Source organism: Melanotaenia boesemani, chromosome 13, assembly GCF_017639745.1.
Source record: "Melanotaenia boesemani isolate fMelBoe1 chromosome 13, fMelBoe1.pri, whole genome shotgun sequence".
NCBI classification, from domain to species: domain Eukaryota; kingdom Metazoa; phylum Chordata; class Actinopteri; order Atheriniformes; family Melanotaeniidae; genus Melanotaenia; species Melanotaenia boesemani.
In genome coordinates, this window is record NC_055694.1 from 995,282 (window position 1) to 1,013,606 (window position 18,325).

The 18,325-nt window shown below is 43.4% G+C and overlaps 1 protein-coding gene across 3 annotated transcripts in view; it reads right to left on the reverse strand.

Moving 5' to 3' along the window:
- The window catches only part of plxnb3 (plexin B3), a 107,563-nt gene that overhangs the window by 43,601 nt on the left and 45,637 nt on the right, over nt 1-18,325 (reverse strand). For all 3 annotated transcript variants that reach the window (XM_042004247.1, XM_042004249.1, XM_042004248.1), the window contains 6 exons: nt 17,722-18,129; nt 16,052-16,784; nt 13,104-13,283; nt 10,175-10,303; nt 9,991-10,091; nt 9,665-9,797 (listed from right to left, as the gene is read on the reverse strand). In XM_042004247.1, coding sequence (XP_041860181.1) covers nt 9,665-9,797; nt 9,991-10,091; nt 10,175-10,303; nt 13,104-13,283; nt 16,052-16,784; nt 17,722-18,113 — 1,668 coding nt within the window. In that variant the 5' untranslated portion in view covers nt 18,114-18,129. The remainder of the gene's footprint in view (nt 1-9,664; nt 9,798-9,990; nt 10,092-10,174; nt 10,304-13,103; nt 13,284-16,051; nt 16,785-17,721; nt 18,130-18,325) is intronic.

The following is an 18,325-nucleotide window of genomic DNA, read 5'->3' on the forward strand; positions in this document are numbered from 1 at the left end:
CGAATGGCCCTACTTATTCGCTGTGCTGGATAAATTTGGTTTCAGACCTGCCTTTACTTTATGGATCAGACTGCTTTACTCCCAGCCTACTGCAATGATTCGTACGAACTCACAATTGTCAAAGCCCTTCAATCTGCATCGCGGTACCCGTCAGGGGTGCCCATTGAGCCCTATGCTTTTCGATTTGGCTATAGAACCTTTAGCTATTGCACTTCGCTCTTGTAGCAACCTATCTGGTATTTGGAGAGGAGGTGCTGAGCACAGGGTCTCCCTCTATGCAGACGACCTTCTGCTTTAAGTATCTAATCCGACTGAATCTCTTCCCTCTGCTCTGACGCTGCTCAGTCATTTCGGCACTTTTTCAGGCTATAAACTAAACATCAGCAAGAGTGAGCTTTTTCCCATCAACAACAAAGCGCAGGCTTTAGACTTAACTAACCTGAATTTCAAAGTCACATTAGATAAGTTTTCTTACCTTGGGGTCACGGTTACCAGAAAATATGGAGATTTGTTCAAGGAAAACTTTGCTGTACTATTGAACCAGGTTAAACAATTGATGTCACAATGGTCACCCTTTTCAATGTCCCTTGTGGGACGGGTGAATTCTGTCAAAATGGTCATTCTACCTAAGTTTTTATATCTCTTTCAACAGCTGGACTCAGCTATATCCTCCTATCTATGGCAGGGCAAGCGACCGTGTTTAAATAAAATCTGTCTCCAGAAATCTAAACTTAATGGGGGGCTTGCATTACCAAATTTCTGTTACTATTACTGGGCAGCCCATCTGAGGTGTCTTGCGCACTGGTCCTTTTATTATGAACGGCCTGATTGTCCTGACTGGGTTGCGTTGGAGCTTTGTCCACATGATAACTTTTCCCCTCTGGCCTCCGCTGGTTCTGGGTTACCTCTTTCTTCTGTCTCCTTATTTAGTAACCCTGTGGTCAAACATTCCTTAAAGATCTGGGGCCAATTTAGGAAACAGTTCGGCCTTGGTAGTTTTTCCATTTGGAGCCCTATTGCCAAAAATCACCTTTTCAAACCTTCTATCATAGATCCGGGCTTTCAGCAGTGGCACCGGGAGGGTGCCACACGCTTCCAACATCTGCTGATCGATGGTACCATAGGCTCATTTGCTCAGCTAAAAGAGAAGTTCACCCTTTCTGATTCAGACTTTTTTCGGTATCTTCAGATTCAACATTTTCTCAATTCTCAGTTGCCTAAAATTTCAGTTACTACAGAGACCACCACAGTGGACAAAATCCTGTCCCTAAACCCATCCAGTAAAGGCCTTATTTCTAAACTATACAACATTATGCTAGATCTTACCAGTCCTTCAGTGGACAGATTCAAGAGGGCCTGGGAGGACGACCTGGGCCTCACCATAACTGATGATGTCTGGGACTCTGCTCTTAGATTGGCTGACTTCTCTTCCCTTTGAGCTCGCCACCGGTTAATCCAGTTCAAGGTTGTCCACCGGGCTCACATCTCTAAGGTCAAGCTGTCCTCTATGTACCCTGAAATTAGTCCACTATGCTCCAGATGTAATGTTGTGGAGGCCATTCTCAGCCACATGTTCTGGTCTTGCCCACGGTTGAGTAACTATTGGGGAGATGTCATCAGTACACTATCTAAAGTCTTTGCCACTAGATTGGAACCAAACCCTGTTGTTGCCCTTTTTGGGGTTCTGGAGGGCCAAACCCATCTGAGTACTGTCAAAAAACGTTCTATATCCCTTGCCCTACTTCTGACACGTTGTGCCATCTTACTTAGATGGAAAGACGCCTCCCCTCCATGTCACTCACAATGGCTGCAAGATGTCCTGTCTAAAACTTGAAAAAATAAGATTTTCACTTAAACAATCCCTTGGCACTTTCGAAAACGCATGGGGTCCTTTTCTGCGTACATTTCTGGCTCTAAAATGATGAACAATTGTAGCAACTTGGCTACATGTTACATAATACAATCCAGGTCCTAGGTGTAGTGGAGTGAACACAGCACTCTGGCAGTGGCAAGGGGTGGGTGGGTTTTTTCAGGGCTTTATAATTTTGTTTTTGTTGTGTATTGTTGTAGTTTTGCCTTATCATCGCTGTCAATTCATTGGCTCTCTGGAAACTCTGTTCTGAAGTGCAGTGATATATTTGTACTCTATTGATAACTTGAACTGTTGGCTTTTGGTGGCCCTAGTCCATATTCCTGTCACTGTATTGTTTACATACTTGTTTTGTACCCAAATCATAGACTTTGTGGGAGCCTACAATTTGCTGTTAAGATGTTTCTATTATGTGAAAATCAATTAAAAACATTTTGATTATAAAACAATAGATCTTTTAATAAACACAAGTTTCCATGCCTGCATCAGATGCTGCATGCGAGGACTTTGCAGGCCACTTCAGAAGTAAAAACAATGGCATTAGATAGTGTTTCATCTCAACAACATGTTGATTTAAACAGACCTGAAGCTTTACTTTTACCTGAGGAAACACTGGAGAGTTTTGTCCTGGTTGATGCAAAGATGCTTGGTCGAGTTTTCTCCTAACTTAACACAACAACCTGTCTCTTTTAGACCCAATTCCCACATCACTTTTAAAAACATTTTATGGTTTCTTTGAGTGTCAGCTTTTGAACATAGTAAATTACTCTCTTCAGACGGACGTCTTCCCTGCTGCCTTTAAAACGGCGGTGGTGAGGCCCCTTCTGAAGAAGAGGAATTTAGAGATAGACATTCTTGATAACTACCGACCTGTATCCAACTTACCGTTTTTAAGTAAAATTATTGAAAAACTTGTCTTTATGTAATTACATGAGTTTTTGCATAAACATAATATTTTAGAAAACTATCAATCTGGTTTTAGGACAAACCCCAGCACCGAGGTGCCCTTTTAAAAATTGTTAATGATCTTAGGTCTAACTTAGACTCACAGAAACTTTCTGTCCTGGTTCTACTGGATCTTAGTGCCGCCTGCGATACAGCTGATCACCAGATTTTATTAGACAGACAGAAGTCTGGTGGGCCTCTCAGGTACTGTTCTAAAATGGTTTTACTCCTATCTCACAGATTGAAAATTCTTTCTAAGTATGGATACCTGCTCATCAAAAATCCATGAAGTCAAGTGTGGGGTTCCCCAAGGACCAGTTCTAGGCCCACTTCTTTTTAATGTGTCCATGTTGCCTCTTGGGGATGTCATCAGGAGACACAGCGTTGATTCCACAGCTATGCTGATGATACGCAGCTTTACATCACCGTGACTCCTGATGACCTGGAGCCAGTTAACGTCCTTTTAAACTGGATTTTACATATAAAGTCATGGATGAAAGAGAACTTCTTACAGCTCAATCAGGACAAAACTCAAGTTTTAATTATCGTCCTAAAGACGAGAGAGATCATTTTACCAGAATTACAACATTTCAGTCCCTCTCAGTGTGTGAAAAACCTGGGTGTTCTTGTTTACTCTGAGCTTGATTTTATTCCACACATCAGAAACGTAACAAAAACAACATTTTATTATCTTAAAACATCACCAGAGCCACCCTTTTCTCTCTCTGCCAGCAGCGAGGTGCTGATGCTTTTATTTCTAGTAGATTAGATTACTGTAATGCCCCGCTCTCTGGTCTTCCTAAAAAGTCCATCTCAAACCTACAGCTACTTCAGAACTCGGCGGCACCAGTTCTGACGAGGACCAGAGGGAACACATCACACCAGTTTTAAAATCGCTGCATTGGCTCCCCGTTCATTTCAGGATTGATTTTAAGGTTCTTTTAGTAGTTTATAACACCTACCTTCTTTCACTCCCTCTTCGCCTCACTCTCTGGTCACTCAGATAACACATTAATTATAGGAGGTGATTTTAACATTATACTGGACAAACAAAGTACCACAGGAGCTCATCGAGTCTGGAAATCCTCAGAAACTGTAAAACATGAAGGATTTTGGTCTCTGTGATGGTTGGCGCTCTCACCATCCCACACTAAGAGAATACACCTTCTTCTTTTCAGTCCACCATTCCTATTCTAGATTAGATTATTTCTTAACTAGCAGCTCACTGATGAATGACATGTCAGAAATCAGAATCCATCCTATTAGCATTAGTGATCACGCACCAGTATCATTCACTCTGAGAAGTAAGAGCAATAAACCAGCAACTAGAAACTGGAGATTTAATACGTCATTACTTAAAGATCCTGAGTTTATCAGCTACTTTAAAAGAGAATGGTCCTTATATCTAGAAAATAACGACTTGCAGAAACTTCAGCGTGTGTTCTTTGGGAAGCAGGAAAAGCAGTAATGAGAGGGAAAATAATTTCCTTCTCTTCTCATAAGAAAAAGAAGGAAACTTTGAGAATTTCAGAGTTAGAACTCAGAATTAAATCCTTAGAGGAGCTTACCATGTCTCCCCAGAAGAACACACACTAAATGCTATAAGGAAAGTTAAACTTGAATTTAATGAAATAATAGATAAAAAGACTTCGCTTGGAGAACTTTGAACATGGCAACAAATCTGGAAGGTTCCTGGCTAATCAGTTAAAAACAAACAAGGAGAAAACAACCATCTCCTCTGTCAGAGATCCAGAAGGAAACATCAGCCACGACCCTGACAAGATAAATAACACTTTCAAAGAATTCTATAAAACATTATATACATCACAACTAACTACAACAGATGACAATATTGATAAATTTCTTAGTAACATCAATCTTCCAAAATTAAAACATGAACATAAAATAACCCTGGATTCAACTCTTTCAGTTGGCGAACTCCAAGAAGCTCTCCAGCATATGCCCAACAATAAAGCTCCAGGTCCAGATGGTCCAGGTCCAGGTGGTCCAGGTCCAGATGGTTACCCAGCAGAATTCGACAAAGATTTCTAGACAACGCTGGCACCCACTTTCTACAATATCACATTAGAAATAAGGGAAAAACCAAAAATACCTTCAAATATGAACCTAGCCAATATTACTCTACTATTAAAACCAGGTAAAGACCCGACACTTCCATCCAGTTACCGTCCAGTTTCATTAATAAATGTAGATCTCAAAATAATTATCAAAGCTCTGTCCAGAAAAAATAAGCCCTCTAATAATCCATCCTGACCAAACAGGCTTTATTAAAGGTAGACATTCCTCTACTAACATGCGTAGATTAATTAACATCATAGATTATTCTACTCTACATAACCTGGAATCCACAGTAATTTCTTTAGACGCAGAAAAAGCATTTGACCGAGTAAACTGGAAATTTTTATTTGCAACGTTAAACAAATTTGAGTTTGGGTCATCTTTCATAGATTGGATAAAGATATTATATAACAACCCAAATGCATGTGTGAAGACCAATAATCAAACTTCTCCAAGCTTCTGTTTGCAGAGAGGAACCAGACAGGGCTGCCCGCTTTCTCCATCACTCTTTGCTATTTTTATTGAACCCCTAGCTGCTGCCATAAGACAAAATAAAGAGATTAAAGGAATCCATGCCAAAAATATAGAACACAAGATAAGTCTTTATGCTGATGATGTATTACTTTTCCTCCAGAACTCACTGACATCTCTCCCCCAGACAATCACACTTATTAACACATTCTCATCAATATCTGACTACTCTATTAACTGGTCTAAGACTATTATTATGCCCATCAACTGTGACCTACAAAACACACCCAATACTACAATACAGTCTGGAAACATTAGATATCTAGGCATAAACATTTCCTCCAGGTTATCAGAACTAACAAAGCTAAATTATGTCCAGCTACTTAAAGCAATAGAGGATGATCTCTCACGGTGGAGGCACTTACCCATATCACTCATGGGGAGGGTTGCCACAGTTAAAATGATGGTTCTATCTAAAGTAAACTACCTGTTTTCAATGATATCCACTAAACCATCCTCCAGCTGGTTTAAGTCACTGGACTCACATATATCTAAATTTTTATGGAAAAACAAGCCATCACGTATCAGTCTAAAAACTTTACAACAGACTAAAGATAGAGGCGGATCAGAGCTACCCAACTTTAATCATGTTTTCTTAGCTAACAAGCTGCACTATATCTCCAAATGGCTTAAACCTAGCAGTCTGGATGAATCATGGTTAGATGTAGAGCAAACATTGTGTGAGGATCTGTTTATCTCTGACCTGCCATTCATCAGCTCAACCATCAAAACACATAAGTGTTTTAAAAGCATCAATATCAGTTCCTCTTTAGTGGCTTGGTGGGATTTTCTAAAAATAACCAAATCCTCACTTTTTCCATGTAAGTTTACACCCCTCTGGAACAACCCTGACATCCTGCAAAACAAAAAGCTTAACAATTTTACTCAATGGAAAAATAAAGGAATAAAACAGTTAGAACATATAATAGAAAATGGAAACTTCTTGTCATTTAATATTCTCACTTCACAATATGGAATCAGTTGAAAAACATTTTTAGAATATCACCAGCTTAAATCTATTATATGTAAAAAATATACCATTAATCAATTAAACTTACAGCTACCTATTAGGGTGGCAGAATTCATGAATCTCAATGCCCCAAAGCTATTATCAAAAACATATAGACTATTATCTAAACTAGAAGACTCAATCTGTCTTCCAACTTCAAAATGGGAGGGTGACTTATCCAGTAACTTTAATAAAGATAAATGGTCACAAATATGTTTAAACACCTTTAAAATGACTAAAAATTCAAATATGCAACTAATACAATTCAAAATTCTGCATAGAACTCATTATACAGGACAAAGGATGTTCAGGATGGGTCTGTCACAATCAAACATCTGCCCACACTGCAATGAAAACACACCAGATAACTATCTCCATGCCTTGTGGTCCTGCACACCTGTCCGCAGGTTCTGGCTTCAGGTATGTGTGGACATGTCAACATGGTTTAAATGTAATATTCCTACAATCCCCGCACTATGTCTACTAGGTGACTTGGGTGACATTAATAAGGCAATTAACTCTGCACACATGATACGCACAGCATTATGCATCGCAAAGAAAACTATCCTTGTGAACTGGAAAAACAAAAATAATCTGTGTATTCAGCAGTTTAGGAATCTCTTAGTTGACCACATCAGTAGTGAGACAATGTCTGCCTCCTCAAAGAACTATTTAGCTGAATCTCATTCCTTCTGGTCCCCTGTGCTTAGTTCCATCACTTAGTGTAGGTGGAGGACTGTGACCTCGTTGCTATGGGGGTTTGGGAAATGGCCAGGAGTGACTGGTGGTTGCGGGTTCTTTGTGGTTGCCCGTGGTGCGGGACCGGGCTGCTCTGCGATGGGGGTGGCTCTGTGTCTGGCCTTGTTGGGAGCTGTGGGGGCCAGCGGTTGGAGTCGCCTCATGGCGGGGGGTGAGGCCACTGGTGGCGCCTGGGTTGGTGGGCGTCGGTCCTGGGCCGGGCGGCCGGGCTATACCGGGGCGGGCTGAGCGGGCGTTCTGGGCTCTGGTGCCCGGGGGTGGTCCTCCTCCCTCCGCGGTGGTGGGGTCCGTATGGGCCAGGGGTCTGGGCCTGCCCGGATGTGCTGCCGTGGTGTGGGTTGGTGCATGCCCTGGTGTCTGGTTGACGCCCTGGGACCCAGGGTATGGCCCGGGGGCAGGGGGGGTGTAGGGGTTTGAAGGAGGGCTGAGTGGGATTCGGGGGATTATAGGGGGAGGTGCTGGGGTGTGAGACAGGGATGCTTGTGTGTGTGTGCCTATACTTTGGATGATGTTTGTGTGGATGGGGGGGTATGTTTGTGTGCGTGTGTATGCATGTGTTAGGATAAGTGGGGGTGTGTCTGGGGAGTGAGAGTGGGAGGGTTGGATCCTGTGTTAGTGTTTATATTGTGTGGGTGGGGCTGAGAGGGCCTATATGAGTTAGGATGAACGAGAGTGTGCAAGGAAATAGGTGTGTGCATGTGTTTCTGTGTGTGGTTGGGGCGGGGTTAAGTGCACTTGTGGGAGGGGGGCTGGGCGGGCCTGGGGGTGGTGGGCCGTGGGTCTGATCCCGTTAGGGGTGTGGGAGGGTGGGTACTTTCTGGGGTTGATGACGGGTCACTGGCTGTGGTCCCTGAATGACCCGGTCATGCGGGGCGGCCTCTCCTGGCCTGTCTTGCCCTGGGGGGCCTCCTGAGGAGCAGGGGTGCCTAATGCCACTAGAGGCTCATCATCCAGAGGCTTGCTGGGGCTCTCCTCTGCCGCCCTTCGGGTGGGGTTGGAGTCGTCTTCGTGGTGGGGTGGCTTGGGTTGGTGCTCTGGGCCTGCTGCTGAGGACCCGGGTCTCTGGCCCTGGTCTGCCTCTGGCCTCCGTGGAGGCGTGGTCGCATTTGCATGATCTCACTCACCACTCTTCATCACTGATCACTCCTCTTCCTCATCCTCTGCATGCTGACACAGTCACTGAGTTGTCTAGTGGGTTTTTATACTAAGCGATAATAATTTTATCTTTTTATTTTTCCTGTGAGTTAGTATCTGGTCGCTGTTATGTCTTTTTGATTTGGTTATTATTTAAAAACTCTTAATGACTAGCTGCCCTGTTTTTTCTGTGTGTGTGTTTCTGCTTTTGTAAAAGTTGTAGGAAATGTTCTGGTGTGTTCATGTACAGGTGTTAACAGTTTGTTGTCTGGTGATGGTGTGGATTGAAGGGTCGTTTCCTTCTGTCTGTGATCTTTTTGTCTCCTTTCTTCTTTCCCTTTTGCTCTTTTTGCTATTTTCCATCTTTTTCTGTCCCCTCTGGTCAGGTCCAGCAAGATTACATAGATTCCATGATTCAAAGTAAATAAATAAATAAATTAATCACATTATGAAGAGGTGCCTTACCGATAGACCTCCCCTTGGCAGAGCAAATTTGTTCAGCACGATACAGAAACCAGATTATCATTCTGCTGCTATGATGCTGGACAGGACAAGTTAAAAAAAAAAAAAAGTAGTTTATAAATGTCTTAATGGTCTTGGGCCTTCTTATTTATCAGACCTTGTTTTGAATTATGAACCCTCACGGACCCTGAGGTCCTCTGGTAGCAGCCTTTTAGTTGTTCCAAGGGTGAGGACCAGGACTTACGCCGAGGCCTCTTTCCATTGTTACGGCCCTCGACTGTGGAACAGCCTGCCAGAGAACCTCAGGGCTGCAGAGAACGTTGATGTTTTTAAAAAGAGGCTTAACACCTTTTTAGCTTAGCATTTAACTAAATTCAATTTGATCTTAAGCTTATTTTTTTAAACTTTATATCTTGATAATTTTATTTTCATTGCATTTTAATCAACTGTATTTTATTTATCTGTTAATTTATTTACTCTTAGCTTATTGTTTCTTAAGGTTATTTAATATTTGTTTTAACTTAACCCTCGCGGGTTCTGCCTGCGAGGGTTTTATCCAGATAACAACCAGGATTGGATTATGTGATGCAAATGGACCTTGGAATCTGGATTTCCCTTTTGAACAACCCATTTTTAAGATTTGATCCTATCCGAGAACTGAAATCTGATCGGATTACGTTTGACCAACCGGCCCCTTGAGATTACGTTGCTACGACAACCCATGCTTTACACCGGCTTCAGGTAGAGACAGGAGAATAGGTTTACTTCACAGAGTCAGTTACCATGGTAACAGACTAAGAAGTGGTCTTATCTCTGGAATGGACCGCAGACATTAATCAGACCAGACCAGTGATCAGTTCTGATCAGGAGCATACCTGTGTCTGCTCTTCTTTGCTCTGATTGGCTGGCTGCAGGCTCTGGACTGTGACACACTGGTTTGTCGGTTCAAAGCTCCAGAGCCAATGATTGATCTGCAGGTGGCGCTGACACTGATGTTTACGGGAACACCTGGACAAAAAAAAATAAACTGAACAGCTCGGATCAATATCATGAACTGGGACAGACTGTAATTCCCCTTCTGTCCACCAGAGGACATAGATCACGTCACCAAGACTAGAGATTCTTTGTCTATTGATAGTCTGAGAGGACATTCCCTACACAACAACAGGATGATCTGGTGAACACACACAGTTGGACCTACCGTCCTTCCAGGACACACCAGCCACAATAGGGGTCTCTGACAGCGAGACAGGACGGACAGTCTGTCTGTGTCTCGCAGGATGAAACTGGAACCTTTGACAACTGAAACAGAGATAAGCAACAGGAAACTGTTCGTCTTATTTCTAATTGGATGAGACAAGAGGACAGGAAGGACATTTTCTCACCCTGCTGTTGGTTAAAACGTAAATATGCTGCTGGCTCTCATCCAATAGGAGGTCAGCGTTGATGCTGCTGCCATCATCCACCAAAATGTGGCCGTACAGGTCACCTGACCTGTCAGGACGCACCAACACCTGCAACACAACACAGCTGAGTCCGCATGAATCAGACCGGTCTGTCCAGTACCCACAGGATGTGGACCTAAACTGGCTCTAGTTCAGGTTTTTGTTCAGGTTCTGGCTCTAGGCAAGGCAAGGCAGTTTATTTGTTCAACACATTTCATGTACAGGACATTTCAAAGTGCTTTACATAAAACAAAAGCATTACAGATATTTAGAAATAGTAAAAGGCATCAACACATAATCACAATAAAATAATAAATTACATTAAAATGATTAAAAGCAAGATAAGTTAAAAAAAAGTTACCGTGCAGATTTCATGCATAGACATGAGAAAAGAAAAGTTTTTAACCTGGATTTAAAAATGTCTACATTTGGGGAAAGTTTAATCTCCACTGGCAGTTTGTTCCATTTGTTTGCAGCATAACAGCTAAATGCTGCTTCTCCATGTTTAGTCTGGACTCTGGTCTGGATTCTGGTCTGGACTCTGGTCTGGATTCTGGTCTGGACTCTGGTCTGGACTCTGGTCTGGATTCTGGTCTGGACTCTGGTCTGGACTCTGGTCTGGACTAGTTGACCAGAGTCTTTGGATCTAAGAGCTCTGCTAGGTTTATATTCTCTGAACATATCACAGATGTATTCTGGGCCTAAACCGTTCTGGGATTTGTGAACAAGCAGAAGGCTTTTAAAATCTATTCTGTGACTGACTGGAAACCAGTGTAGAGATTTTAAAACTGGTGTGATGTGTTCAGATCTCTTAGTCCTGGTTAAAACTCTAGCAGCAGCGTTCTGGATGAGCTGCAGATGTTTAATGCTCTTTTTAGGAAGTCCTGTTAAAGACCATTACAGTAATCCAGCCTACTGGAGATGAATGCATGGAGGAGTTTTTCTTGGTCTTTCTGGGAGACTAAACTTTTAATTCTGTTGATGTTTCTGAGCTGGTAAAAAGCTTCTTAGTGAAGCTTTGATGTGGCTGCTGAAAGTCAGATCTGAGTCTATCAACACTCCCAGGTTACGAACTTGGTTGGTGGTTTTAAGAGCCCGAGTCTCCAGGTGTTTACCAATGCTGACCCTCTTCTCTTTCTACCAAACAGAATAATCTCAGTTTTGTCTTCATTTAATTGTAGGAAATTCTCCTTCATCCAGGTGTTTATTTGCTCCAGACACTGACACATTAAGTCTATTGGGCTGCAGTCATCTGGTGACAGAGACACATAAAGTTGTGTATCATCTGCATAACTTTGATAACTAATGCTATAGTTCTGTAATATTTTACCCAAAGGGAACATATACAAGTTGAACAGAAGAGGTCCAAGGACTGACCCCTGGGGGACTCCACAAGTCATGGCCACTCGCTCGGATTCATAGCTGCCGATCGGAACTAAATAACTCCGGCCTTCTAAATAGGACCTGAACCAGTTAAGAACCGCTCCAGAAAGTCCAACCCAGTTTTCCAGCCTGAAAACAGGATTCTGTGTTCTACAGTATCAAACGCAGCACTGAGATCCAACAGAACCAGGACTGATACTAGACAAGAACCAGGACTGATACTTGACCAGAATCAGTATTCAACCTAATGTCATTTAGCACTTCGACCAGAGCTGTTTCAGGGCTGTGATGAGGTCGGAAGCCGGACTGAAATCTATCTAGTTCAGGTTTTTGTTCAGGTTCTGGTTCTAGTTCTGGTTCTGGCTCTAGTTCTGGTTCGAGTTCTGGTTCTAGCTCTGGTTCTGGTTCTAGTTCTGGCTCTAGTTCTGGTTCTGGTTCTGGTTTTTGTTCAGGTTCTGGCTCTAGTTCTGGTTCTAGCTCTGGTTCTGGTTCTAGTTCTGGTTCTAGCTCTGGTTCTGGTTGTTGTTCAGGTTCTGGCTCTAGTTCTGGTTCTAGCTCTGGTTCTGGTTCTAGTTCTGGTTCTAGCTCTGGTTCTGGTTGTTGTTCAGGTTCTGGCTCTAGTTCTGGTTCTAGCTCTGGTTCTGGTTGTTGTTCAGGTTCTGGCTCTAGTTCTGGTTCTAGCTCTGGTTCTGGCTCTAGTTCTGGTTCTGGTTTTTGTTCAGGTTCTGGCTCTAGTTCTGGTTCTGGCTCTGGTTCTGGGTCTGACTGTAGGTCTGGTTCTCCTAACAGAAACTAACCGCAGTGGTGATAACGTGGTGTTACAGGAATGTGTCTGGCTACTGATTGGTCGACGGTCCCCCAGGTGCACTCTGGGTAAGGACCCAGCAGGGGCGCCTGTGGGTGATTAAATATTTAGGAGGGAAATCAAAGCTGTGCTGTTCACATCACCAAGAGACAAACACACACACACACACACACAGAGGATCTGCTATCACTGCGAGGACCATCTGGAGTCTCTGAACCACAGCTGGACCTCACAAACCTGCCAGAACGATTCAATGTAAAACTTGGTCCTTGTAGCAATACTGGAACAAAGAGAGTTATTGCTTCAGGGGCATCCTGATAAATTGTCACCCACAATGCTCCTGGGAGACCAGGAACCAATCAACAACAAGAGTCTGAGCATGCTCCCTTGAGAGTTTGTCCATACACCCTAGAAGTTAACGCCTAATGAAGAGATGCAGGCTATAAGCTGCTGTCACCAATTATCTTTGTTTTTTTTTTTCAATTGATAGGGACCATGCCCTGACTACACACCAACCTTACAGGGACTTTCTGTCAAAGCGGGACGGTAAACTGTTTCTGAAGGTTGAGAGCTGGTTTTAGAGTCAGAATCAGGTTCTGGTTCAGGTTAAGCAATGCATCATCCCACTGCTGACTTGAAATGGGCGTATGTGAGAGACCAGTTCTGTGCACGTGTCCTCACCTTGTGTAGTCGTCCTTCTCGATCTCCCAGGAAGGCCATGGTGTGTCCAGCCTCTGTTGCAGCTGTGACAGCCGTTAGCTGGGTGGGCAGGGTGATGGTGGGTGTAGCCTGCAGGGGCAAAGAGCTGGCAATGGGGTTGGGGGTGTGCTCCCCCCCACATGGATACTCTGAGAGAGAGTCCTTGTATATGAATAGAGAGAAAGAGAGAGAGAGAGAGAGAGAGAGAGAGAGAGAGAGAGAGAGAGAGAGAGAGAGGGGGTTTGTTTACGTCTAAGTTATTTTGCTTTCATATTTTTGGTGATGATGGTATTATTAATATTATTATTATTATTATTATCATTTTTATATTGATGGGAAGCTAAATGGTCAAATATTGATTTATTAAAAAGGTGGTGGGATAATATAAGCTTGTACTTCCTTCCATTCCTTTTCGGATGTGTAAATAGAGTGTGTAGTTCCACTTATGGCTCCTTTCTTTTCTATTATTTTCTATTTTATATATTTTTTCTTTTTGTTATTTGTCTGTCCATTAATGTGTGATTATTTGTTACTTATTACATGTTCAAAATAAATTATCTAACTAATTTACAACTGTGTGTGTGTGTGTGTGTGTGTGTGTGTGTGTGTGTGTGTGTGTGTGTGTGTGTGTGGTCATATGTGGGTCAAATCTATTAAATCCCAGCATCTGTGTGTTTGAGTGACAGCTGTCAAATGATCCACAAACATGATTCAGGTCAGATGAGCATCAGCCTCTTCCTCAAGCTGATCATCTATGATGTCATCAGCTGTGAATGGTGATGTCATCAACACTTGGCTGAGAGCTGAACAGTTGATCGGCGTGCAGATGTGGTGTGATGCATCTAAGGCGTAACAGGAAGTCATGTTTTTCTGATACAGTGTCCGGTCTGTGCGAGGGGGTTATGTCTTTAGAACAACCAAAAAAATGGCCAGAGATTTGAGGATTAGTTGCCTTTATGTAACCGTAGCTGGACAGGAAAGGGGGTCAGAGAGAGCAGGACTCCAACCTGGGCCGGCTGTAGCCTCTGTACGTGGGCCGGCTGTGCAACTAATTGAGCTAAACGCTGCCCCCAGATACGCAGAACTCTAAGTTAAAGAACAACAACTGTTTGGGGGCAGAAGTCTGAACAACAGCTCAGACTTCTGCCCCCAAATGGCTAAACAATGCAACTACATGCAGCTGAGTGCTGGTGAATCTATAGTGAACTCTACCAAAGGCTGAGATGACAGGAGACTGTTCAGGAGGACGTTGCTAAGCAAGGCAAGGCAGTTTCTTTGTAGGACTGACACTAGACCAGAACCAGGACTGATACTAGACCAGAACCAGGACTGATACTAGACCAGAACCAGGACTGATACTGGACCAGAACCAGGACTGATACTGGACCAGAATCAGTATTCAACCTAATGTCATTTAACACTGTGACCAGAGCTGTTTCAGGGCTGTGATGAGGTCGGAAGCCGGACTGAAATTTATCAAGATTTCCACTTTCATTTAAAAAGTCATGAAGCTGGTGAAATACAACTTTCTCAATAATCTTGGAAATAAAAGAGGTTAGAGACAGGTCTATAGTTGTTCATTATAGAGGCGTCTAGAGTCCTTTTCTTTAGGAGGCTTAATAGCAGCTATCTTTAGTGACTTGGGAAAAATGCCTGATGCCAGTGAGCTGTTAACTATCAGTAGGAGACCACTTTCTACTGAGGTAAAAACTGGTTTTAAAAAGTCGGATGGGATCATGTCCAGAGTGCATGTTGTTGATTTCTAATGCCAAACTGTTTCTTGTAGGACTTTTAAATTCACCATTTTAAATTGTGACATAACATCAGAATTATTTACGGGTTTTAGACACAGACAAATTTTCTTGTTTGACTGTGGAATTAATATTTTGCTTAATTGTTTTAATTTTTTGGCTAAAAAAGTTTGCAAATTGGTTGCATTTCTCAGTGGAAAGGAGCTCAGGGCTTATCTGTATATGAGGATTAGTAAGTTTTTCAATCATAGCAAACAGAGAGAATTGTTGACATTCCTGTTAATCATTCCAGATAAATGCAGCTCTCTGGCCTTCACAGCTCATTGTTATAGTTACGCAGGCTTTGTTTGTACAGCTCAGAGTGAATTTGAAGTTTATTTTTCCGCCATTTCCGCTCAGTTTTTCTGCTTTCTCTTTTTAGGCTGGTAACCACAGTGGTGTTTCTCCATGGTGTTTTCTGTTTGCTCAAGTTGCTCTTGATTCTTATCGGTGCAACAGCATCCATTACATTCAAGATTTTCAGATTGAAATGATCCAGGAGTCCATCAACTGACTCTGCTCTGGTTGTTGGTAACATAGCTATGGCCTCCACAAACTTAGCACTTGTTCTTTCATTAATGTTCCTCTTCCTAACCGAGGAGCAGGTTGGTTGGACATTCTGAATGATCAGTAAATCAAACAAAATACAAAAATGGTCAGAAAGGTCGAGTCAGCGACCACAACAGAAGAAATATCAACACCCTGAAATAACCAGGTCCAGAATGTGACCTTGAATGTGGGTCGGTTCTTTTACATGCTGCCACAAACCAAACATCCAATATGGAAGAAAATTCCTTCACATTACCATCCGTTATGTTATCTATGTGGATGTTAAAATCCCCAGTTAAGATGAAATGGTTAAAATCAGTAGAGACAACCGACAATAATTCAGAGAATTCATCAATAAAATTTACACAATGTCCTGGACGTCTGTAGATGATTAGAAACAGGATTTTAGGAATGCCCCTTAAAATAAAACTAAGATATTCAAAAGAAGTAAAATCAGCAAATGAAATCTTTAAATAAGGCAACAACCAGCTGGTTCTGGTTAAACAAATCCAGGTTCTGGACGGGTTTTTGTACAATTTAACCTGTAAAGTGTGTGTCTCACACAGATCCCAGGTGTGTCGGAGAGCTTACCTTCGGCAGTTTCAGGCATTTTGACGACACGGCGTATTCGATGTAGGCTTCTTCCTGTCCACCGCTGCCTCGTCCACCCTGGCTGTAACACACTTCCTGTGCTCTCCTTATCATGGCATCCAGCTCAGTCATCCCGTAAACACAAAGAGCGGAGCGACTCGTTGCTACAGGTGTAGATGCCTGCCCAGCTGCCATGACGACGAACAGGGCGGGTTCTCTGGAGTGGCTCCCTAACCACGCCCCCTGGGCCAGGTTGTAGCCACCATTGCACATCAGTGGCACCTCCACGTACGAGTAGAAGCTGCGATCGGAGGCGCACAGTCGTGATGCGTACGTCCGGTACTCCTTCTTGTGCCACATATCTCGCCGGGAGAACAGGAAGTAGACATGGTTGCCATGGGCAATGGCTTTCACAAAATGATTGTTGTATTCAGAGTAACTTCCAACAACAAGCTTCCCGAGGTCCTCTTCCTGAGAAAACGCCCTGCGAGGTGAAATAACTGGGAACAGGCGCCGCGTTGTGATTGGTGGGATGTCACCTGGACCCTTGCTGGTGTAGCCTCGACCAACCAGCATCAAGCGCAGTGTTCCAGCAGCCACGCCTCCTTCCTGTTTACGCTTTGTGGTTATCACCACGCCGACGGTGGACACTCGCGGGTCGTTGGCAGCAACGTACTGAGTATCGACGGGGTTGGAGGTCCGATAGACGAGCTGAGAGATGTTGGACAGACTCCTGAAGAGACAAGATAAAAACATGTTTGGATCAGGACGTTTTCCTACGACTCTGCCTCAGTTTCACATCAACCATGAAGGTCCTGCTGGTTTCCATGGAGACGAAGGAGGGTTATACTGAAGGGTTGACTTTTCCTGTCAGAGACCATCTTTGGCCTCATGGTGTTTTATTTTGAAAATAAAACAGAATACACACACATATATATATATATATATATATATATACACACACACACACACAAGTTGTCAAAATATTAGTTTGTCTGCTACATTTTTCCAATCACACACCCTCATTCCTAGAATTCCATTTCTTACTCGGAGGACTTCTTTTATTCCGAGGGCAACTTTGTTTCTAGGATTACTTTACTCATTTCTAGGATTTCTAAATGGTAAATGGTCCATATTTATATTTATTGTACCTGGAATGGTACCCAAAGCATTTTAAGTCATACATCATATTCACACATTCACACACACATTCACACACTGATGGCGGAAGCTGCCATGCAAGGCACTAACACGACCCATCAGGAGAGGTTTGGGGTTTGGTGTCTTGCTCAGGGGCACCTCGACATGAGCTGGACAGGCTGAGGATCGAACCCTCAGGCTACAGGACGACCGCTCTGCCCACTGAGCCACTACGCTTTACTTATTCCCACGACTACTGTACGTATTCCGTGGGCTACTTCACTCATTCCCAGGAATTCAATACTCATTCCAAAGAATGCGTTGCTCGTTCCTGGGATTACTAGGACTAATCCTGAGACTACTGACTTATTGCTCAAACTACTTTACTCATTCTTGGATTACTTTTCTCGTTCCAGGACTACTTTACTGGTGACCTGGTTAAATACCTAACCTGGTTAAAAATGGATGATTTCAAACTGAGAAATCTGCAGTGTTTTATAAAAGTGTGTTGAAAAGCAACATGCAGTCACCTTTTCTCACAGATTCCCTGAAAGAGCGAACCACAGACGATGAGGCAGCCTGGCTCCGCCCCTTGCCCCTCCTCTAGCAGTAGCAGCTTGTTGTGGTTATGAGTTGACGCAGCCGAGTGGCAGTCTTGGGCAACGATTGGAGGAAGACAGTCTGGAGAGTCCAAGTGAGGCCCGGTCTTCACGTGAGAAACCACCTCAAGGTCAGACGTCAGCTGGTACAGGTGGTCGACTCCACCCACGTACAGAAGCCCCGTCCCCGGGTTCAGCAAGAGGTGGGACAGCGGGGAGCCGTCCAGCATCACCCTCGGCACCGAGGCATCAGCTGGGCGGGAGGGGTGGGGGAGGAGGTTGAGGATGAGAAGAACAGATGGGAGGATGGAGGAGGCCACCATGGCAGCTCCTCTTCACCTGCAGGAGGAAAACGTTCAGACATTAACATGATGACCGTCACCATGGAGACCATCTACACAGAGTAAAAACACATGGATCACACTTAATCCTTTTGTTTGGTGAAAAAAACTAAATGAAATGAAATATTTCTGTTTGTAATGAGACTGAATGAACCTGATCCAGATTCAACTCCAACCGCAAAGGCTCATGGGAA